This window comes from Macrotis lagotis, chromosome 7 (genome assembly GCF_037893015.1).
Source record: "Macrotis lagotis isolate mMagLag1 chromosome 7, bilby.v1.9.chrom.fasta, whole genome shotgun sequence".
NCBI lineage: Eukaryota > Metazoa > Chordata > Mammalia > Peramelemorphia > Peramelidae > Macrotis > Macrotis lagotis.
In genome coordinates, this window is record NC_133664.1 from 122,389,832 (window position 1) to 122,414,793 (window position 24,962).

The window sequence follows — 24,962 nt, forward strand, 5'->3', positions numbered from 1 at the left end:
TTTTTGAACCAGGACATCTTTTCTCCTTGCAACTACTTGTCTAACCTTAACTTTAGTTCTAGTAGCCTCAGCACAAAGATTCATCTCATTCTTAGTACAATATTTTAGGAATAGGGAGAACACTTTCTTTTTTCTTTTTGGCAAGGCAATGGGGTTAAGTGGCTTGCCCAAGGCCACACAGATGGGTAATTATTAAGTGTTTGAGGCCAGATTTGAACTCAGGTACTCCTGACTCCAGGGATGGTGCTCTATCCACTGTACCACCTAGCTGTCCCGGGAGAACACTTTCTGCAAGTTAGCAGCACAACCCTAGGTAGGAAAAGTCTTTGGTGGCTTGGTTAAAGTTCTATATTTTAGGATAAATGGATTGGTAGAATCTGCCAGGTTTTTTGTACTGTAACTTTAATCAACAAGGGAAATGTGAATTGCTATTGTTCTCTTTAACACCTCTCTATGACACTGTACAAATTACAAAAACATGAGGGGGGGAGGGGGAGAAAGAAAAGAATAAAAGAGAAAGGACAGATGAAAAAAGATTAGTCAGCACTATGATGCAGTATTTCCCAGGAATTCTTCTCTGTTGTTTGTGTGTGTGTGTGTGTGTGTATGTCTGTGAGTGTGAGAGAGAATATTTAGCATAACTTGTTGATACTGTAAATGGCTGCAGTGAAAAACCTCAACATTTCTTGAGAAAAGTGAAATTGGTCCAATAATTCCTTCTGTAAATACTTTAATAACCCTTGAAATCTATCTGCATTAAAATGGAGAGGAAGTGACAGCATGCTATCAGACTTTACATGAAGCAAGCATATTTATATTTGCAACTGTACAAACTCAAGTTTTTTTTCCTACCCCAACAGAAAAATTCCACTCTACAAACTATTACATTTGGTTGGGGGAAGTGAGTTAGAAAGGTAAAGGAGCATTTTTGAAAAAGCAATGAGAAGCACAAAGAGAATACAACCTTTCTAGATTCCATATTTTTGTAGGGGCAACTCCAGAACATCAAAAATAATTGTTTACTCCTGAATGAGAGAGATACAAGACTCATAAGCTTCAGGGTTTTTTTTGCAGGTACTAAAGAACCACAGTAGAGGCTCCATATCAGTAGCCATGGCTGTTCTATTAACTTTAACTTCCACTTCAAAATAACTTGACAAAGGAAGCAGGGCAATTGATACTCCCATGGAGTGCTTTTATCTCATATCCTAAAGAGACCAGGATCCTCTCCTTTGGTGGTGGCCTATGCTCTCTATTTCATTATCCTCTCAAAGAGTTTATCTTTATCTTGATGCATCACTCTGGCCTAAGACCACCACCATGGAATGCTTGTTGAACTGAACAGAGTGCTTACTATCCTACCTTGTCTTAACAAAGACCAGCATATAGTTTCATTCACCTGAAGTCTGTATTTGATTTTAATGACCTAAATCATTGTAGAATCTTATTATCTTTGAAGTTGCTATAATAAGCTTCTTGTAGGTTCTTGGTTAAAAGGCTTGATGATTCAGAGGGAAAGGATAGGAAAAAGAGTGCAGAATATACCAGGGATCAAAGAGAAGCAAAGATAGTTCCTGCTCTGAAGAATTCATAATGAGGAGACAGCATGTACACATGTACACATGCAGAAACAAGCGGCAGATTACTGGAAGAATTCTGCATAGTGATGATGACTCTGAAAGGGATAAGAACCTGAGACAGTCTGTTGATGATAAGGGACTCCTATTTCCTGTGTCTCTATCCAAATACCTGAAGGGCTAAGATATTTAGCAAAATACAAATTCCAAATCTGCTGATCTATGGGTGGTAAAAATGCTGATTAGCAGGAGGAAGTTGTTAAGTGTACCCTGGCCATTTGGAAATGGCTAAGTCTGCAGCCACATTAAGTGGATGAAGGATTAAGAGCTAATGGGACTATCCCATGAGTAGTAAGAATGAGAAAAACAAAACTGAACTATCAACCACCAAAAACCCCACAGATCCTCTTACTTTAGAATGGAAATGCATGACTATATTATGGGATGAGATACAACTAAATACTGGGCTCCTTCTAGTGAGAAGAGCACAATTCTGAAATGGCCCCCATTTTAAAAGGTAGCAGGGGGGCCAAGCCAAAAATTCATATTCAGCCTGTAGCAATGGACTTTTTGTTGCATTTCCTCATTTAAAGTTATTGCATTGCTATTAAAGAAATTTAAGGCTGGTAGTTTTAGAATTAAATAATAAAAGGTAACAGTCTAACATTCTATCATATGTACCAGAGACTTCTGAGGAGTTACAGCTAATGTAGACAGTAGATAGGATCTCCTAGAGTAGTGATATCAAACTCAAATAAACAGAAATGGGGGGCCACTAATCCATACACAAAAAATTCCTATAGACTACAAATTGACTGAATTTTAAAATGTTTATTTTTTAAACATTTATTTTAATTTTCATTTATTTTGTTAAATGTTTTTCAAATACATTTTAATCTGATTTGGGTTGTACTTGGGAATGCTGTGAGATATGTATATGACACCTCTGCCTTAGAAACTTCCTTCCTTTACAATTAAGCTCTGGTGGTACTCCAATGAAACCATCTTTGAAGAAGATTTCCCTAAAGAGAAGAGCTTGTTCTTAATCATATTCTAGAAACTTATCATCAGTTATTTTATGTTATCAGATCCATTTAAATTCAGCTGACCAGAAACTATCACTGATGGAGAGAAATAGGAAAAGTTCACTAGTATAGCCGGACCAAGTCTACAACAGACAAGTTCTTTCTCTTCCTCAGGTTCTTGGTGATTGATACAATAGGAGAGAAAGTGGGTGGCAGCATTAAGGCCAGTCTGCCATCCAGAATGGACTCATGTCTTTATTGTGGAGATCTCACTCATCAAAACAAGAGATATTAGCTTTAATTAGATAGAGCTCATATAAATTCATACATTTTCCTATTTTCTTTTACCAGGATTTTCAAATAGTCCAATTGATATTTGGTTTAAAACATAACTATCATGGCACATAACACTGGGGAAAAGGTTGATATTCAGAAAAGGAACTGTTTTTTAATGACCTAATGGTGGAGCTAATTGGGTAGAGATGGTAGGGAGAGGGGACAAAGTTGGGGAAGCAGAGTAATTCAACAAAAGATCATAATGACTAGCAGTATGCCAGAATGCAATGTCAAACACAGCTAGTGTAACATCAATTTTGGGCAGGAAGACAGAATGTCAAGACCACTACAGAGAGCCTTCAGGATGACTTTGACACTGAACTCTCCAGGAATAGGATCCTTTTGATTTCACACTCCAGGAATAGGAAAAGAGTAATTTTTAGTTCTGAGAATAAGCATAGTGACCTGGAAGAAGTTTGTTGTGTGAAAATAACCATGGCTTATAAATTGTTCCAAGGCAAGCCATCAATATGATAGGATATGCTAAGGGTACATAAATGAAAACAAATGGCATCCAACTCTACCAACCAACTTAGCCCATCCTAGTGGGGGGTATCAAGCAGTCTCTTCATTTGTTCTGGAACATACACAACAAAAGGGGTTATAGATCCATAGGTCTTCCTCTGGGGAAAAGTCATAATGAACATTAGCTCATCTCATATCATTGTCATCTATGAAGAGCACAGGTTTTTTTTCCTGACTAGTTTGAAGAAATCTGAAGAATTATCATGGGTTGTTTTTATAATGGAAAAAGGTGGATAATCTAGTAATTAGATTTCCCAATACAAAAATCTGGAAATGGTTCAATATCTTCCCCTCTCACCCCTTAATTCAAATAGAATTCAGTAAGCTATTCTAGTGCAAACCAAAGGAGCTGTTGATTTAAAATGCCCTGGAGTTTTAATACTTTGCATTTCTCTTCAGAGATCAAGATAGGACAATAAGAAAGCTTAAGTGCAATTAGTATAGTTAGTGCAATTAAATCTGATACTATCTGTTTTGGAACAAATTAAAGAGTCACTATTTGGACCAAAAAATACCAAAGAGGAAAGGGCTGATAAGTTTGAAATAGCAGGTTCCCAAAGGTAAGAATGGGAAGATTCTGCTAAAAAAGGTTTCTTTCCTCATGTAGGATTTCCTCCAAGCACTCAGAAGGACAAATCTGTCTCATTGCCTAGATTATGACCTACTATGTTATCTTCTCTGGCCCTAAAGTGGCACATCAAGCCCTAAACCCTGAAGGCAGTGAGGCTTGTCATTCCAATGCCAATTTTATTGTATGACATAATTATCAGTAACAAGAGCCTAGCCAAAGCAACGGAAAAATTAGGCCCCGAAACTATTTCAGAAGAATAGATGCTCCATTGCCTCTGAAAGTTACAAACAGATGGGGAAAATAAACAATTGAGTTCCAGTTACAGTATTTAAGACTGGAATCCCATTGAAACCAGGAAAATTGAGATTGTTTGGAGATGATTCTAAAACTAAGATCTAATGATCACTTGGAGATAGTAAAAACTAGCAGGGGGGAAGCACAACAGCTTAGAAGGAAGAAAAATACCACAACTTTCCTTTTATTCAGTCTCTCTAGAAGTTGGTATTATCTTCATTGTAAAATTCTAACTAAATCTGAATCTTCTTTTGGTTAGAATTTAAAATATGATTTGGAACTCTGAATAACTGCTATGATTTAAGGTTATCAGAAGATGAAGGGGCTATAGAAGAGATTTGGTAAATGGTAACTTCAGCTTAACTACTCCCTCCCATGCCTCTTACTCCACAAAGTGAAAAGAACTAAAAAAACCCCCACAAATTCAAAACAACCCTTCATCTAATCTTTCCGAAGGCAAGAAAAGTAAATATATATAATATACAAACAACACACGTGCTCATATCATGGAGTAAAGGAACTCCAGTATACTATCAATTATTTTAGGGTGTTTGTTCTGATTTACAATCAGTTCCCACTGCTTTGACCCTTCCTTTCTTTTTTTCAGAAAAAGATAACATCTGAGAAGAGATTAAAAGATCGTTAAAAGACAAACTATCTTTGTGGATAAACAAACCATCCCTTGTCATAAAATATGAATGTCATAGGATTAGAAGGAAGAACAGGGGACAGAGTATCATCATGAAGAGAGAAAGAGGACCAAAGGGTAAATATTACAGGAAAAAAAGACAGTGGAAGAATTTCCAACATTTGGAGCATAAAAACGCCTGAAAATAATGGACAGTCACAGATAAGTGGTTACTAAGAGGATTCAAGCAAAAGCTAGACCACTCATTTAAGGAGTTTACATTTTTCAGATAGGGAACAGAGTAGTTGAACTAAAAGGTCTTTTCTAACTCTAAAATTTTAATTCCCCTAAAAGGTGACTTCTTTATTGGTATCTAACCAAAGAAAAACATCTTCAAACTGTAAGCAAATTACTGGAACATAGAGGCTAGTGGTGGCTTATGATCTATTACTGGAGGAGGATATAGAGGCAATTGGAATGTATTTGGTTGTATGACTGAATTGAGTCACCCTTCCAACCATCCTTAGAATAAGGGAGGTGAGTAGAAAGCTAACCATAATGTGTGATTGCCCTTTGACAGGAAGAGGAGAATAGGTAGCATTTGAAATTCAATGAGAAAGTGAGTGTAATTCTATTAAATAACAAAAGAAAATTGTTGGGTAGGCTGAATGATTTTCCAGAAACATATCTAGTTCAATTAGTGTTACTCAGTTACATCAAGATCAATGCCTTTACTCCTTCTATGAAATCTTCCTTTAAAAAACAAAGCATATTTTAAGCCTTAACTATAAGGTAATCTATATTTAACCTTGTGAATTCTCCTGCAGTCTTCATGCTCTGGATCTGTTGCTGAAACCTTGCTCCCAATCCTCTACTGATCGACTGCACAGAGGCCCTCATATATCCTTGAGGTTGCAAGTTGCTTTTGGTGAGGGGAGAGTGGAAGCAGATAGACAAAGGGAGGAGAGAAAGATTCAGATTCATTTAAAATCGTTCAGACTACCATAACTTATCTAAGATGGTGATGGAGATTGAAACCATCCTCTTATCTTTCTTCTTTCATTCTTCTATCCACCCTAACCTCAGATCATTTCCCACTGTTGGTTTCTCCATTCCCTTAAGAGCATAAAGTTCATTTTCTTCAGTAATTCAAAATGTTTACATATATTTTTATTTTCAAGAAGCAGAAAGTGGAGGTGGTAGAGGTGAAAGGGTACACAGAATTATGCATTGGCAGCTGGAGCATGCAGTCCCAGTTCCCCAGGGTGACTTCTTCTCTTTCAGTGGTAGCAGGAAGAAGGGAAATAGGTCAGAGCAGTAGCTCTGATCGTGCTATGACTAGACAGCATGAGCCCATTGTTATCTATGAAACAGTAATGAAAGATTTCTGAGAGCTCAGAGATGCTTAGAGGTTAGGAGGAAAAGCCTTGGTGGCCACTGATTTCAGTAAGGAAGGTTCTCTATATTTTCTACAGACAAGAGACCTCACTAGCCTATAAATGGAAAAATCATGGTCTTACTCCCTTATGATGATTCCTTAACTACTATATATATGCTCTTAAGGCTTTCTTAACACTAAACACTGTTGCATACTTGGAAAATGGTCAATAAATATTTGCTGATTGGTTAGCTACTTAGCAAGAAGGTGCCCAAAGGTCTGACAAATTATTGTTATATTCTTCATCAGAATGGTCCTATGAGAAAAGGAAGGGTCTAGCAGCACTTACCTAATGGGGCAATAGAATAAGGACAAATCACTTACCCAAGGTCATGGAATAAGTAGAGTAAGGAAATCCAGTTTTTGTTTATAATCTGATTTATAGTATAGAAGTTGGGGAGATGTTACTAACCGACACAAACTACTACCTGGGAACTAGAATCAGATTTTCAATCCTTTGACAGTAGCTCTTCATGTACCTGGGACAAGAGCATGGATCAATGTCACATGATGCTAACTGTTCAAAGCCATAGCAACAATCATATCTTTGATCCTCAAGGGGAGTAGTTTTGTCAATGACAAGGGATGGGGGAAGAGCCATTCAGTTAATTCCTAATCCAATGTTTTGGTGAGCCTATAGCCACTTCTCCCTTTTTCTGTATTCCATATATGAACTGTCCTACAAGAGAAGGCTCGGGGGAAGAATCTTTATTTCAAATCATTTCCTGCCAAAGATGGGTATTAGGAATTTTAAGGAGTATTTGAGGGCAGCTAGACAGCACAGTGGATAGAGCATGAACCCTGGAGTCAGGAGGACCTGACTTTAAATCTGGCCTCAGGCATTTAATAACTGCCTAACTGTGTGACCTTGGGCAAGTCACTAAACCCCAATCCCTTAAATAATTAAAATTTAAAAAAAAAAGGAGATTTGGCTCATTGGGGCTTCTATTCAGCAAACTATTAATTCCCGGAATTACAAATAGGCTTATCTTAGTTAAGTTACCTCTTTCTTGTGGTACCTAAATTATTTACTTTTCTTGACTTGGTACCACTGGTACTCAAGATAATCCAAAGAGGGTGATAAAACTTTGTTTTAGATTGACAATTTTGGGCTGCCGACACAGAAGGGGTGAAAAAGGCCCCAAGATGAGGTTTCTGAAGGGCGAAAAAAGATAAATGAGTAAACACTAAATCCTTAAACTCTGAAAAGAAGGAGTAGAAAGCAGGGCTGAGTGATAACATGAAATATCAAAAACTCAGTGTTAACTTGTGCCATATAAAAGACTTTTCATGAGTGAAGATGACAGTTCTCAATGTAATAATTGCTGCAGGAACCTGAATCCAACCACTGACAATGTGGAGAAAGGGCTATGTGTGACACTGAATGGTCCAGGAGAGGCTTTGGAATGGAATGGAAAAAACTCCAGATAGACTAGAATGGCAGAGAAGAGTGACTATTAAGGAACTGATTGCCAGGTGTTCTAGAATCTGGGTCATTTAGCATCTAAGTAACAATCTATGGAAAATTTCTGGTCATTTCTATTCTCAAATTGCCAGGTTACTACTCATTATTTGCCTGAGAAGGATTCCCATTCTACAGGCAATGCATATTATATAATTCTAGCTCCCTCTTTCAATTCTCCCCATCTTGAAGGTAGACATGGTGAATAAAGTTGACCTCAAAGCCAGGAAGATGGGTTTGAGTCCTGTCTCTGTCACATTCCAACTATGTCATCCTGAACAAGTCACTAACCTCTTGGTTTTTTTCAGACAAACCTAAGCTGCAGAGTAGGTGTCAATGCATAACGGAAGCTGTTTCCTACTTGGGAATCCCCTTTCCAAGGAAATTACATGCCCAATCCACAACTCTTCTTAAGCCTATTGGGTCCTATATCCACCTTATTCTATCTAGTCACACTTCTGTAATCTAAAAATGCTCTGAGAGTTCACAAGGTGTGACCAGAAAAAAAAGTGAAGGAGGAAGGATCACTTTGGTATGGAGAGATGGAAGACTTAGTTGAATCAAGAATAGTAGAATCTTCTCACATCTAGTCATCATCTGATCTGGATAGAGAATGGTGCTTATGAATAATGGCAGTAAGAACAACCAACCTAGAAGGATGTCTGGAGAACTAACAAAGCCAAGAAGATGCTTCTTTGCCCCATCAATAAAGATCTGCAGGTAAGCATAATTCTGGGACAAAGGGACTAATACAGATTACACTGAAGCACCCATCAAGTAATTTGATAGAAATGTATCTAGAACCTTGGAAAGAAACATCTACAGATGTCATCAAGTTTCACCATTTTTCTTGCTTCAGAGGGGCAGAAGAAAAGTTAAAAGGACAAGTTATTCAGGGCATCTAGTTGAAGGCTGGTTCTTCTTCCTTCCCTTGTCCTAGAATTCCTTTAAGTTTCTAGACACAGTCATGGTATTTGCAATTTACTGAAGAATATGAATTTCTCACCCCATAATTCTCAGAAGAAACTTTTTTGTATGAAAGAACAACATAAACTGCTCTTTTTACTGCAGTCTCTTTGCTGTGAATGTCATCAATTTGTTCCCTAAGATCCAAGGACTCATCTCTTTCTTTTTAAATTCTTTAGGTTGGGGAATCTTTAAAATTGACTAGAGGTTTGTCCACTGAAATGTCTAACAAGGCTGAGCTGTGGTTTTTGAGAGGAGCAGAGGTGGGGTTGGGGTAGGGTGGGTGGGTGAAAGCAGATAAAAAATCACTGTTTGTTTAGTGTTTTTCCCCCAAACTCACTGACAGTCAACAGCTACAGTGAGTTTGATGAGGACTATTATCAGTTTAAGAAGCAGGCAGGTGTATCAAGACAGCTCTTGCAAAGCCAAAGGAAAAGGGTCCCAGTTACTCATTCCTTCTTTTTTTTTTAGATTTTTTTTCCCAAGGCAATGGGGTTAAGTGGCTTGCCCAGGGCCACACAGCTAGGTAATTATTAAATGTCTGAAGTCGGATTTGAACCCAGGTACTCCTGATTCAAGGCCGGTGCTCTATTCACTGCGCCACCTAGCCTCCCCCCTTCTAAAGGAAACAATCTCCTAAAATGAGACAACATCCTCACAAGACACTTGCGTGGTACTAGGTACCATTAGTAGGTCCCAACCATAATAAGAGATTGTGGCTAAAATTGAAACCCACAACTAATGACAAATAGTATAGAGAATATTCCACTCTAGCTCCCATGTCCAAAACATCCCCTGACTTTTCAGAAATCAAGTTAAATTCCAAGAGACTGTGATCCATACAATTATAGCGATACCAATGACTCCAGGTTCAGTGCTCTAGTTTTTCTAAACTCAAGGTCTAGATACACACATGTCTCTTAGGCCAGTCTTATCATACTCAGACTTTGTAGGTTCATTTCAAAATGGGGGCTAAATGGAAAGTTTCAGTTTACTTCTTCTAATTTACTACCAAGTGTCTGTTCACATGCAAAAGCAATAAGGAAGGAACAAAATTTGCATGACCTTTTTTTTTTTTAACCAATTTCATTCTGGGTTGGAGTTTAGACTATTTCCAGAGGCATAGGCAAACTCTATAATAAAGTTAAATATCATTGTTCTATTTTAGACACCTATCATAAGCATCTACAGAATTCTCAGAAAGGGATATCTAGATCACACCTCAAGCTAATATCCAGAACAAGCAATGGTCTATTGCATGAAGGGTTCTTGGTCCCCAATCAGGTTGACTAGAAGAGAAATGAAAAGAGAAAGTGGCTCTGAACTTAAATCACTCCCCAAGCTTTTCACTTCCTGCATTGCTAGTAAGGTCAGCAGCTGACAACATAGCCCCAGGAAGGTGAAAGATCAGCTGTTAGGTCTTGAGAAAAACCAGTAAAGAGGGTGCCCATAGCAATTGAGAATATAACTCCTGCCTGAAAGAGCTTGCCTAACAGGCAGAAACAGAAATACAATTAAATTAAGTCAGAAAACCTGCTGAAGAAAATGCAATTACTCAAAGATACAAATAAATGTTCAAAGAAAATTGGACCCTGACAGGGTTAGTCAAGCTTCTAAATTCAGCTAGAGGCAGGTGGGTCTGGCTAATAAGCCAAGAAAGAGTGCTGCTGAGTCCTGGGTTGACTGCGTTAAGATCTTGGCTGTGCCTTGGTGGGACTTAAAGCTCTCAGGAAGCTTTGTGACTTGCTGAATTGACAATGGCCAGGACAACAGCAGCTCATAAAGACCACAAAGCAGGCAGGTTACAAGAGCTTCCCATGGAAAGGAAACGGATTTCCAATCTATAGGATAGCAAATCTGAGCAGTGAATGTCATGGTCTTCTAAGATTGGACCATGGACAAATAACAGAAGAGTATTTGTTATGACCTGACTTCATGGTCAGTAGTCTCCTACCTCTCGCTGTAGCACCAACTCCTTGGTGAAAAGTGTTGCTTCTTCACTGAAGGGCTCTCTCTCCTGTACCAGACCAGGGAGATTCCGGGCTCCACGGGGACATTCAATGCCTGGGACAGGAAAAAGCACAGTGAAAAAAAAGCAGTTTCCTAACAGAGACTTAAAGAAGGCCTATCCTTTACCATGACAAATGACTTTGAATGAACCCCAGCTAGGTTTCATTCAGAGGGCAATGGAATTACTATTCAATAAAAGGAATTAAGTCATGCCTTCTTCCTCCCAAATCCTGGGGCTTTCTCCTTTAATTTCCTTTTCTGACATCATTTTTCAGGAGATCTCAAAATTGTCTCTATTTTCTCTCTCTCCTAGGTTCTACTCAATTATCCAGTAACTCACAAAGTGCTACCTACTGATTCTTCATTTTTAATGTAACCTGAGTTTTCCTTTTAATTCTCAGAGATATCACCCTAATTCTACTATCTTATGGCTAGCCCAACTCAATAACTTACATGCCTCCCATCTCTCTGTCCAACATCTCTCCTGTAATTTGTTGCCATATTAATCTTCTTCAAGTATTGCTTTCATCATGTCACTTGCCTGCTCAGAAACCATCAACTGACTATTCTGCCCTTGCCTTAAATCTTCATTCTTGGGCCTCAGACTCAATAGTTTAAGTACAACTTACCTTTCAAACTCTCCTACATACTCTTTCATGAGCTAACCAAATGAACTACTCACATACTCTAGAATATTCTTTGCATATTCCTATCATTCTGATTTTTTTTTACAATATCCTAAAATCAGAAGTACCCTATTTCTTCTCTTCACTTATCCAAACCTTACTTATCTTTCAGGGAGTTATATAAAGTCCTCCTTTCCTTTCATCTCTTTCTGGACTCACTATTTTTACCACTCAATTTCACATCTGGAAAACTTTTCATAATATGTTTTATTTATATATCTTGTTTACTGAAGCTCCCTGAAGATAAGAAACTTTTTCTTTCCCACACCCTCAGCATTGAGTGTAGCATTCTGCACACAGTAGGTACCCAATAAATATTTGTTACTTGAATTAATAACTCCCTTGATTCATTTAGTCTACAAATATTGTCACCTCACAGGAGATGTATGTTTGATGCACACTCTACTCTACTGTCACTCCGGTATAGTCTTGAATTAAGGCAGAATTCTAGGCAGAGAAAGTTTTGTCAACCGAAGGAGATGGCATATTATTTAGGGAAAGGTTATTATGGCATCTGAGTAAAATGGAATTATGGCACCATAAGAAATGACAAATATAGGGATTTCAGAGTTGGGTAACACAAATGGTCTGATGAGGAGAGAAGCAGACCAGGAAAACAATATATGTAATTGTCAGCAATATAAACAAAGGACAATAAAACAAAATTGAAATAAAAAAGTCATAATTATAATGTCCAGGCAAGGCCCCAGAAAATATATTAGAAAATGCACTTTTTCCTTTTGCTGGAGAGGTGGGGAACTATAGCTGTAGAATATTTGATATGCTGGCAGACTTGATGGATGTCAGTTGGTTTGGCAGAATTGTTTTAAAAAAACTGTTTCAAGAGAAGGTTTGCTAAGTAGAGGGAAGACATATTCAGATGCAAGTGATATAAAAACAAAATGCATCAAGAAAAAGAAATGAAAAAATAGTCTGAAAAATGAAAGGATTGGAGTTCCAAAGACAAAGGAAGATAAATTTTTCTCTTGTGAGTCTGGTCCAATTTTGCACTGGCAGGGAATTGAGAGGTACTAACCTTTATTTAAGTAGTTCCCTATCTCCAACCACCAGTCATTGGGAAATGGTAGCTAAGTGTTGTGGATTCTATCACCCTAACACTTATAGCAGATATCCCCTTTTATCCACTTGCACGACAACATCAATATTCCAGGCCTACATCAGCAGTCACCTAGGCTATTTTAGAACCTTCTAATTGGACTTCTTGTCTCAATTATCTTTCTTCTCCCCATGAATGCCAGAGTGACATTCCTAAAGCAAGTTGTGACCAAGATCACTTTCTTGCTCAAATAGCTTCAGTGGCACCCTCTTACCTCTAGAATTAAATACCAATCAACTCCTGTGTGGTTAAAACCATTCAAATTCTTGCATACCATGTCTACTTTTATGTCTCTGATAAGTTGTTCCTCCTACCTCCCCCTTCCAATATCTGTATATGCATTCCCCTCTCCCCTCTGTCTCTCAAAAGCTTCTTCCAAAGCCTAGTTGAGGTGCTAGAGTCTAAGAGGCCTTTCTGATTCCCCAGTCCTAGTATATCTCCCTCCGATACTCAGGAAGAGTATAGAGAGAACAGAGTTTCCTTTCTCAGCTCCAATGCCTCTCAAAGATAAAAAAAAAAAAATCTAAATTGAGCCCCAAGTGCTAGATTTGACAGTCTTCTGTGACTTTCAAAAGAGAGAAAAGGAGCTGGGCTATCTTCAGTTGAGAGTATGATCAAGCAGTAGGTCCAGGACCTGCTGAAACACCAACCAGAGTAAGGTGTGGCCTAGGCCAGGTAAGGGAGACAGATATCTTAGGAACAAGCCTATTTTGACAAAAGTCATTTAAAAGGTAATAAACTCTCAGAGCAGTGCCTAAGATTAGTCTAGGAAAGAAGGGACTACTATAGGGAAAGAGAAAACAGTCCATGATTTTCATAGAAGTACCTGTCAAATGGAATATTAATGTATAAGTCTGCAAACCATGTGAAATCAAAAGAATCCATGAGAGGCAATCCAATAAAAACAATGTTTGATAGTGTTCAGAGATGGGTGGTGGTACAATGACAAGAAGGGTGCCAGGTGTGGTATGGGGTCTAGTTCTGGACCACATACCAGGAAGCATAGCAATGGATTTGAGAATAGATAAAATCAGAAGAAACATTTTCCCTTCACCTAACTACCTGGAAGAAAAGTCAGTCTGCAAGAGGACTTCAGTAGCTATCCTTGGCACTTGAGTAAGAAAATCGGGAGAATGAGACTACAAAAGAGAATGGGGTTCAGGGGGAGTTGAGGAACCTGCATGAAAATTCATTCCAACAAACTTCATTAGGTGAAAGAAACAAGTCTGATCTAAGATAAGATATCTTCTACCTGAACAAGATTTTTAACTACTCAAATGGAAGTGCAGATGACTCCTTGTACAAACCAGATTGCCTCTGGGAGATCTTGAAGGTAGAATAGTGTCCATGCCTTTCTTCTCCCTAACCCCAGCCCAGCTCTAAGTCGGGGGGACCCAACTAGGCTGCCCACCTACTCCTGCTTAACATGCAGCAAAGGGAAAGTGCATCACAAAGCATCTACACCTGAGCAAAGACACAAACAAACACCACAAGCTGACAGGAGACATAACAATTCTAGAGGAGCCAAAACACAAACTTTCACCTAATTCTGAGCTGCTGCAGGGGAGTTTCTCTGGAATTATCTGTCAGGCAGGTAACAAAAAGGAAGGAGAACATGAATGCAAGTCTGTTTTCCAATGGTCTTTTTTCCCTTTCTAGGTGAAACTTTGATTTTCACATGCCTTTCTACCTCAGTTCTTCCAAAAGAGTACGACAGAAATATTAGGATCAGCTTCTAACCTTTCTTAAGAGTCACAATCGATCCTATACCCATGAATGCAAAGGAATCTGAGAAAGTTTTCACAGAGACAAGCCACACGAGGAGAGGCAATTACTAGCAGACAGAGGAGGGACAAAATGAGAACAAGATTCTTCAGAAATTTCTAAAAATCAAAGTCAAGACCCAGGAAACATACAGCTTGCTTGTTCTGCAGAACCGCATGTTACCAGCAGGTGAGGTTTCACACATGCTCCCCTAGTAGTTGTAGGGCTAAATCACTTAGGAAAATTGAGGTTACTTCCTCACCTTCCCTCAAGTAGTGAATGAAAGACAGAGCTCAAATCTCTGGTGAAATACTTGTTACCAATCAAGGGAATTTAAGAAGGAAAGAAAAATCATTGGGATGAAAGGAAAGGAAGCTGCATTCTCAGGAAGGGAACCAGAGCCTGCTGCTACTGCAGACCTGGGCAGGTTGACAGGTAGTTCAAAGCCATGCAGGGCCTTGGGCTCTAAATAGGAAGTGAGGTATCACCAGACTTCCAGAAAGTCTCCCCAGCTCAGTTTAGGAAGTGCCTGCAATTTCAGATTGTGCATATTACCTGTAATAGCTGTCTTCCCTGATAATGCACCTGCTTGGTGCTGCCTGCTGATAAGGGTATATTAACTCTGCTATGTTTTGAATAACACAGAGGCAGGTTAAGTGCTGAGCTTACTCTCAACTCCTGTAAATCATTCAAAGAATAAAAATTATTTTTTTTAAACTTGAAAATGCAACTCATAGTAAAATAAAACCCTTCCCAATATTCTAAGTCATTCTCCTTTCTCTCTTATAAAGGAAGCTAGAGAGAGATGCTTATTACTGTTCTAGACTTTCCTTTGGTGGAATTTCAAACTGATCATAACAAGTGGAGGCAGGCAAGTCACAAAATATCTTCCCCCTTTTTCAAATGTCCCCTGAACTCTGATTACTCTAAATCTCCATGAGTTGCTTTAATTTTGGCTGTGCCATCTAACACTGCATACTTTCAACTTATCTGTGAGTTCTAGGGAAATGGGCAAATTTTATATGTGTTAAGTGTAACACAATAAGCCTAGATGAAGAACCAGGAGAGAGACCTTGTGGGGTCAGCAGTGGGTCTTCTACTGACCAGTTTTGTGATCTTAAACAAATCACTTCACATCTTATCTCTTAATATAAATAGTCTAAACTTGCTTGAACTCACAAGGCAAGGGCTAAAATTCCAGGTATAAAATTCTAGAAGTGATCTATCTAGCAGGGAATTCCTAATTGGAGTAGAACTCTGGAATGCTTTGTTGATGCTGAGCTGAGGATAAACTATTCTACTGACCAATTCCCCACCACAAAAAGAATACTGACCTAATGAGGACAATTAACACAAATGCTCTGCTTGCCCAGACAGTTTTAGAACCAGTAAATTAGAATTCCTTGCTGTATAAAGGATACTTGATGATAGCTAAGTAAGAGAAACTGTATGACGCTGAATACTGTACCTTGTATATAATATGATTTATAAAAATTGAGTTTGGGGATTTAAAAGTTACTTTTTTATTGGGTTGTGGGGAATGAAGCAAGCTATGTAGGCTAGTGGAGACAAGTTTTGAGAACTTGGTTGAAAATAAGAGTTTAAGTTAGTGGAGCCAGAAAGGGAAATACCCTGAGCACTAAAACTAGCTGGGGGGAGGGGAAAGTGGAAAGGAAGTGGAAGTCACAGGTTCTTGTCCCCATCCTCTAAGCAGCAACATAACACATACTAAAAAAAAAAAAAGACAAGAGACTGAGAATGAGAGCTCAAAGAGAAAGACCCAAAATGCTGACTTATATGAAAGAGGTAGCTAACTTCTGATCTGGATCCTGAGTTAAAGCCTGAGATGAAGCAGGATCCAAAGGCTCTCTGGAGGTCTCCAGTTGCTTTGAGAGAAGGCTTGTGGTACTAAGTGGGGTTGGGGCTCTGTGTGAAGCCAATTTTACAATTATACAAGGCATCAAGGCAAAAAAAAAAAAGAGAGATCAGTTACAGTTCTAATTTACCTTAGTGGACTTAAAACTTACTCCTCTAAAGAAATGTAATATTGAAATGAAATAGTAAACAATGACTGACAATTACAGACAGGCCTAAGGTTACCAAATTGTTGAGCATTTCCAATGTAAGAAGGAGATGAGGAAAGGGCAAACACATGGGGAACTCCCACCTAGGATCTTATTTTCAACTCCAGATATCTCTGTGGCAACAGGGAAATAGAGAGAATTGGAACACAGAAAAAAAAAGCACTAAAAAAATGACTCAGGGGTGGGGAGGCCTGCTTTTAGAGGAAAGATAAAAGGTGCTAAATCTGTACAGCTCAGCTAAGCAGTGACTAAGAGGGTGACATGATAACAATCTGCAAATATTTGAAAGGTGTAAACACAAGGAAGAAAATTGCCTAGCCTGAAAACAGGGGGTATAATTAGGATTAGGGAAGGAAAATCTGGACCGAGTATCAGAAAAATTACACAGTGGTTATAAGGATTAGGTTAAAAGATATAAGTTCTTAATGAAAGCAGAAATTTCATCATCAAATCCTAAAATTAAAAAGAGGTCAACTTCTACATAAAAATAAGGTATCCCAGATAGATGTTTAAAGATGTTTAACACTCGTTATATATTTCAGGTTTTAAATACTCCCATGCCTTAAAATATTTTCCAATGCAACTGAAGCACAATTCATATCTCAGTGGAAACAGAAAAGCTACCCTGATAGGTTCTTAAAAGAAAAAGATGAAATGAAACACCAGAGGCTTTATCTGTAGGCAGCATATGCTGCTCTGCTCCAGAGAAGGACCAACCATAGAATTAGAGGACAAACTGCTTAGTAAAGAGCAAATGATGAGGTAAATTGGTGGATTATCTTTGTTTCTAATTTCTATTTCATATGGGTAATAGGTAATTTCAAAAAAGAATGGCATGGTTTGCTGTCACTTGAAATTTCCCTAGATTAACTATCAAGGAAAAAAGGGAGTAAAAGAATAAAAGAACACCAAAACAAAACAAAAGAAAAACCCAACAGGAAATACTTCCCATGCCATGAAATGCTGTCCAATATCCTTTTCTAAGTTCTTGTCACTACCACCAGTCAATTTTTAACAGCATATTTTTAGTGGAGCTTTGTAACTAGATTAATTTCATCTCAACAAACTATCTTTCAGTGAAATGACTCCAATACAAATTCACAAATGTATGGGTACTGAGGCACACACTTAGCACTTTATTTATTTACTTATTAGTTTGGGGTTTTTTTTTGCAAGGCAAATGGGGTTAAATGGTTTGCCCAAGGTCACACAGCTAGGTAATTATTAAGTGTCTGAGGCTGGATTTGAACTCAGGTACCCCTGACTCCAGGGCTGGTGCTCTATTCACTGTGCTACCTAGCTGCCCCAATAAATACTTTAGACAATATCAGAAACTAACAGCAAACATGATGGCTACAGAGAAGCATGGAAAGACTTAAATGAACTGATGCAAAGTTAAGTAAGGAGAGCTAGGAAACCAATATACACAATGACTACAGTCAACAAACATTTTGTACTAAGTGCTGGGGAGAAAAAGAAAGGCCAAAATGATACCTGTTCACCATTCAAGGTATTCCAGCAGACAGAAAGCAATCTGGGGAAGGGAAGGGGAAAGGTCTCCTACAGGAGGTGGGCTGATCCTGGGGAGAGAGTATTCCAGTGCAAAGGCAGAGAGATGAGAGATAGAATACCTTGCTCAAGTGTACATGTTTCAAAAGGGCAGCATGGTTTGACAGTGAGACTGGAAGGTAAGAGGATTCCATAGGTAGGCAGGTGCCAGATTATAAAGAATCTTAAATACAATAGAGAAGAGCTTCTATTTGATCTTTGAAGCAATAGGAAGTCACTGGAGCAGGGGTGGTGGTGGTGGTGGTGAAATGGTCAGACTTTATTTTAGAAAAGTGCCGAGAGATTAAGCAGGAAGAGCATGTGGAAGTCTACTGCAATTATCCAGGTAAAAGATAAAGAAGGCCTGAACTAGGGCTGTGGCTGTATGGCTAATTTGGGATGAGTTATGGTGAAGAGTCTAAGATATAAGCTTGGGTGACCAGAAGAATGATAGAAATAGGTCCTCAAGGGAGGGAGTGGGATATTGAATCAATTAGGGAGGAATAAAATGTTTTCCTTGCTGAAATGGGGACCCAGTTTACATTATATAAAATAAATTTATAATGGACTCAATCAAAGAGATTTAGGAATTTCCTCTAGCTCTATTCAGCTCTATTTTGAATAGGAACCAGCAATATGGAGGGATAATGGTGTTTAACAAAATGTGAGAATCTTGTAAAGTTGACTATCTTCTTGATGAATCAAAGCCTATAAACGGTGTAGAAGTCTTCATTTTTTTTTTCTTTCTCTTGGGAGAATAGCAAATCTTCTTTATTATTCAAGGATGTATACAGAATTTCCAGGTCAATTGCAAACTCCATGATAGCAGAATACATTATCTTTCAATCGTTAGGTTTACCTCTTAAAAATCAACCAATTCCTGATATAGAATTTTTTTTTACACTATTGAGATCATGGGATCATAGAGACAGTGCAGTGGATAGAACTTCAGGCTTGAATCAGAAAGATACAAGTTCAAATTCAGTGCTAGGCACTTAGTGTGACCCTGGAAGCCTTCCTTTTTAAACAAACCCTATGCTTTCAGAGTCACCACTATGACACTGTGTGCACCTCTCACTTTTGTTGCTGGAGGAGTGACCCTTCTCCTCTGATCATTTAAACACTTGACAATAACAAATTCAAATCATTATCGGTAATAAGTTACAATCAATTAATGTCCACTATAGCTTTTCTTTCTTTCTTTTTTTTAGCCTTTTGCAAATTTTGATTCTACTGGGATCATGGTACATAGTCATGTACCACTGACAGAATACTGGTATTAAAAATATGGATTTTGTTAGTGAGAAGCAGCTTGGGATCAATGAAACATAAAATTTCAAATACACTCTAGCCTGATCTCCTCTAAGTCAACTCTAGACCTGGCTCACTTCTCAACTGCTGGGCCAGTCCAAGACATATGTACTGGTAGATTAAATAAATCCATCTAAGAACATGTCAATCTAGGAAAGATACATTATTCATCCAGTTGGTTTTACTTGCGTGGATTGACTGCTAGGTAATTTTGCTAAATGAGGAACTTGTAAATAACTCACCATCCTCACAAATCTTTTTTTTTTTTGCAAGGCAAACGGGGTTAAGTGGCTTGCCCAAGGCCACACAGCTAGGTAATTATTAAGTGTCTGAGACCGGATTTGAACCCAGGTACTCCTGACTCCAGGGCCGGTGCTTTATCCACTACGCCACCTAGCCGCCCCCCTCACAAATCTTTTACAAAGAAACTCGATTCTGCTTTTACAATATGTCTTAGATATACCTCCTTCTCTCTTCTGACACTGCTCCCACCCTAGTGAAGAGCCTCACCACCTCCAGCCTAGATTAATGTAAGAGCCTTCTGACTGATTTCTCTGATTCCAGTCTATTTCTACTCAATTATCAAAATGATCTTCTTTAAGCAAAGATGTACTCAATGCCTATTACCTCCAAGATCAAATATACAATATGTCATCCAGCTATTTCATCACCCAATCCTTTTTAGTCTTCTTATACTTGACTCTCCTCTGTGTATCCTAGATCCAGTGAGATGCAAGTCTTTCTTCTAACTCTCTCACATGTAAGACATTCCATCTTCTGACTCTGTGGCTTTGACTGGATGTCCCTTCTCTCCACTTTCTGGCTTCGCTGGCTTCCTTCACATCTAAGTTCAAATCCTGCACTCTACAAGAAGTTTTTCCCAATCCCCCTTATTGTCAGTGCCTTCCCTCTGAGTTGATTGATATTCTATGATTCTTATTTGTATATTGTCCCCCCCATTAGATTGTGAACTCCTTGAGGGCAAGGACTGTCTTCGCTTTTCTGTGCATCCCTAGTGTTCATAACATATTGAGTGCTTAATAAAAGCTTGTCTACTTAAAATTGAGCCCCAGCTGGGGCCCGACCAGGTTTCTCATGTCTGCATTTTTCTCCACAGATCACAGAGTTCAGTGAGACTGGCACCTAAAAGTTTGTATCACTTTTGTTTTATGGAATCATTCAAACAATAAAAGAATACTGAAATAATTCAAGTATGCCTGGAAATTCCATCTTCTCTTTTATGTTTCTTAATTCCTTACTGCTTTAATCCAAACAGTAGTGTTTTTAGAAACATGTAAGGTAATCTTGAACATGGAGTTCTGTGGATACTAATAACAAAAGAATTTGATTTAATGTAATTTTTTTAAGGAAGCCAGAATGAGAACAAGTCTGAGTTTGATGCTGTTTTTATTTTATATATTTAACTTCTAGGTTTTTAAGGGTAGTATTTCATTGGACTTCTCTTATTTAGTACCTATTTTATGTTTTTCCTTAAAGACCAGAATTGAAGTTAATTGGGAATAAGAGCAACAGCACTGAGTCTTCACAATGGAATGAAAATAGCAGTTTCCTCTGCAGAAAAGAAGTGAAAGAAGTATAGTGAAGAAAAAAAGAAAGTAAGTGCAGAGCCTCTGAAGTCTTTTAACTGTGCTGACATAGGCTATGGATAGGGGCTCAGTGAAGGAAGAGCTTTTTTTTTCCTGCTGGAAGAATTCTGGATGTTGTACATGAGTGGATCTTAACTCTGCAAGGGGAGCAGGAAGAAAGCATATTAAATTAGTAGAACTGAAAGACCATTAGAAATGGAAAACAAATAGAATACTTTACGTTTCCTGGGTTCCTACAATTCTACCTCAATTTATACATTAGCAAATGCTTTCTTCATCTTAAACAGATTTCTGAGAGCTCTGAACTCAAGGATTTCAAAGCCAGTAAGTGGTAAATGCTAAATCACTGACCATTTTCCAAAGATGGATTATAGAAAGGATACAGGACTATAGAGTAATTCCTCTATTTATCTGTGAATGGGAAATATCTAGAATAGGTTTCTCTGGGCTTGATTTCTATTTGGCTGCAGATTCCAGAATCACCCTCCCCAAGAGGAGCAGGGCTTTACCACATGAAGTTGGTGCAGTGGATTACAATCAGGGCCTCACAGCAACCTTCTATAATCTCTTCATTGCATACCAAAAGCTGAAAAAATAAACCCCTCCTCCCCAACTGATTAACATGCCCTTTCTCTTCTTGTCTGCTTTCTTTGTCAATCTTAGTATTTGCTATAAGTAGTGGTTAATAATGTATCTGTCAAATGGTTGTAGAAAGAAACAACCAGCAGTGTTGAAATTCTATGTCTGGGATAAAACATTTTTTTTGCCTGTATTTATTTCTTGGAAATACTGAAACAGATGCCTATCTTCCCCTAAACCTATACTGAACAACAAATCATCCAAAGACAGAAGATGGAGACATAAAGGTCTCTGGTATTATATAGCAAAGCATCTACAAAAACCAATCTTTTATGTAACAGTAGCACAGTGGAGACAAGAGTTTAACAAGCACAGATTCTGCCTCTTGATGATGAAGGGGAGTGGGCATTTGTGACAGCCTCAGCATCTGGTGTCTTGAACTTAATTTTAAACACATAGCCTTTTTATTGAAACTCACCTTTCCATTACAAAATAACCCCCAAATTTTTTGAATTTGCATTTTAATAAACAAAAGTGCTTGAATCTATAACATTTAGGCTTGCTCAGGATAGGATAAAAAGTAGCATGGAGAGGAATCTACAAAGATAATCCTACAAAGAACTTCCAAAATTGGTCTGGGTAGGATTCTGGTAAATACAAGTAAAAATGATTGATTTTTATTATGTTAACTGACTGATTAACATTTACTTCCAAACTCTTGTTCTTAACACCTCATGTCCTCTTTATGAGGTATTTGAATTCCAAAAGTCTAAACACTAGCTCACTCATCCAGCTGAACTAGGGATAAACTGGTCTCTCAGGAACTAAAATAGATTGAAAACTGGAGAATATATAACAAGCTGAAAAATGAGAAGCTCTTTCCAAGAGTCCTTCATTTCCCTAACTTCCTTCTAAAAATATATTGCAAATGAAAAGGGACAGAAATTCTAAAAAAGCAAGAGGCACTCCAGGAGAACAATCCAACCCTGGTCATACAAATTCATATCTGTCACGAGCAACTTAAAGCCTGGGATGAAGATGAAGGATGGCATTCATTCATATTATTAAGAAGGATATATTCAGTTTTCAAAACACACAGAGGAAGATTGGAGAAGTTCAGTTTCCCAAAGCTGGTGCATCAGTCCAGGTGACAGCTCAAAAAGCTATATAAATTCCTATGTCCATGTAATCTGGAGGAGAAGAAAAATATAGATCTAATAGTGGAACTGTCTGAAGCCAGTTAATATTAGGATACAGGGGCAGCTAGGTGGCGCAATGGATAGAGCAACTGGTCCTGGAGTCAGGAGGACCTGAGTTCAAAGCTGACCTCAGACATTTAATAATTAATGGCCTAGCTGTGTGACCTTGGGCAAGTCACTTAAACCCCATTGCCTTAAATAAATTAAAAAAAAATTTTTGAAATCATTAGGACATGGACATCTGGATGAACTAGATAAACTGAGACTGGTGATAACGGCATAAGAGTTTATAAAAAGATTTTACTTTGAGTGGAATGAAAAAAATATTGGAATCCAGTATTAGTTTATATTTGCTTGGATAAATCACTGAACCTCTCTGGAACTCATTTTCCCTGTCTGTTTCCTTTCCTTCCTTTCTGGCTATAAAATTTAGATTCTAAAAAGAAAACCTCCCTAACATGTTTTAAATGACCAGACAACCTCCTAGAAAGAGAGATGCGGGGACCTTTCTCTTTTGGTTGCTAATGGCAAATGCTTTGCTGCTAAGATGACACAAAAACCATTTAAATGGAGCTTTAAAAAAAAATAAAGTAAGCTACATCTGTATTCCCTGATATATTAACTGCCTCTCAATATCATTGTTATCTTCTCCTTAGTATTCTTCTAGGGCAGTAAGGGAAATTCAGAAGTAAAAAAAGAGATGGAAGGAGAATATTTCATTTTAAAAAATCCAAACTGCACAAAACAGATAAACTCATGGTTCCTGTTGAACACTGTTGGTAAACAAAGATGCTATGATTACATCTCCTAGAATAGGCAGGAGAGCTAAAAGCAGTGGTGCAGATTGGGTAGAGGATTGAAGATATGTTTCTATTAATCAGTTTTCAAGTATTTATTTTCTGAAAACTCCTTTTTTTGGAAACTACTACGTGAACACATATTTGTAACTGTTTCAAGAGCATAGTAAATTCATCAGTTCATTAGCAACTGGAAGGAAGCAAGCAAAAGCCCCTGGACTTTTCACATTCCACCTTATATCAATCCCTCCCTTCCCCCTTAGCTTACTACTCTCCATGCACAGAACCTGTCCCACCAATTGATGAAGGTTTTTTCCCTTGCTACCAATTAAGTATTTTCAAAATGAAGAAGTTGAAGGTATTTTAACAAGCTAAAAGAAAGGTGAGTTTCAGCAGTCTACTCTTCCCCATCCTAAACTGCTATTGTCCTTACATTTCCAATACTTACATTCTGTTATCTCCAGTCCTATGAAAAACACACTGTGGCACTATTATGTCAAATGCTAGCATTTGAGGCTACTGAGGAAATTTTTGAGATCTGATTTTATTAAATATCCTGAGAATGTCATTTTCCAACAAAAGTGTCCTGACCAGAGTTATGTTGGTATGGTGGTTTGAGGACTGGGTGGTCCTACTGACTAAAGTAGAGAAATGGTGTTGTGCCTCCTCATTTTCCCTCTTGCAACCCAGCTGGTGAGCATTGCCTCAAGGCCAGGAGCTGTTTCCTTAGGGTAGAAGGGTTCTCTAGTTGGGCAGGCAGCAAGCACAGGCTTTGAGGGACCGGTTCTGACCTTGGACAGTAGCTTTCGGCCCCCATTGCCCTCTATCTTAGGCTGTTTTCCTTCTCTGCCTCTGAGCAGCAGCTCCAAGAAATTTTGAGATCCTGGGTGGCAGTGTGACAAATAATCTATTCATTTCCTTCTCTTATTCACTGGCCTTTCTGGGATAAAAAGGAACAGCAAATACAAACTACTGCCTAGAAGCCAATTCAGGGAAAGATTGTTCTACTAAAATGATTATTTTTCCCTGTTTGGAGGGCCTGAGGGAAAGGAAAGGGCTTCAGCATCCTTTATTTTCCACTGATGCAACACTGCAGAAACGACTATTTTGGTCATTCTCACAGCCATTGGGACAGAGAGAGCAAAGCCTGCACTTAATTGAGGCTTTTTAGCTCCTGTCAGTGTTCGCAACCAAAGCACTGAGATGCAAGAAACAATGGTTCAATGATGGAGGTAGGAATGAAGGACAACAGGGGAGAGCAAGGAAGGAAATCCTATATTCACCGGGGAGGCAAGCTTCCTGGGAATCTGAATGTTGACTTAGGTGTTAAACTTCTTTTTAATAAATGAATGGATGAGTGAATAAAGCATCTATTAATCCTTTTCTCTGTGCACAATGTACAGGGTTATATGCTGGAGGGTACTTGAAGGAGTTCATA

General features: G+C 38.3%; 1 protein-coding gene across 2 annotated transcripts in view; it reads right to left on the reverse strand.

Annotated features, from left to right (window-relative positions):
* Nucleotides 1-24,962, reverse strand: part of SND1 (staphylococcal nuclease and tudor domain containing 1) — a 520,505-nt gene that overhangs the window by 102,059 nt on the left and 393,484 nt on the right. For both annotated transcript variants that reach the window (XM_074193769.1, XM_074193768.1), the window contains one exon: nucleotides 10,777-10,886. In XM_074193769.1, coding sequence (XP_074049870.1) covers nucleotides 10,777-10,886 — 110 coding nt within the window. The remainder of the gene's footprint in view (nucleotides 1-10,776; nucleotides 10,887-24,962) is intronic.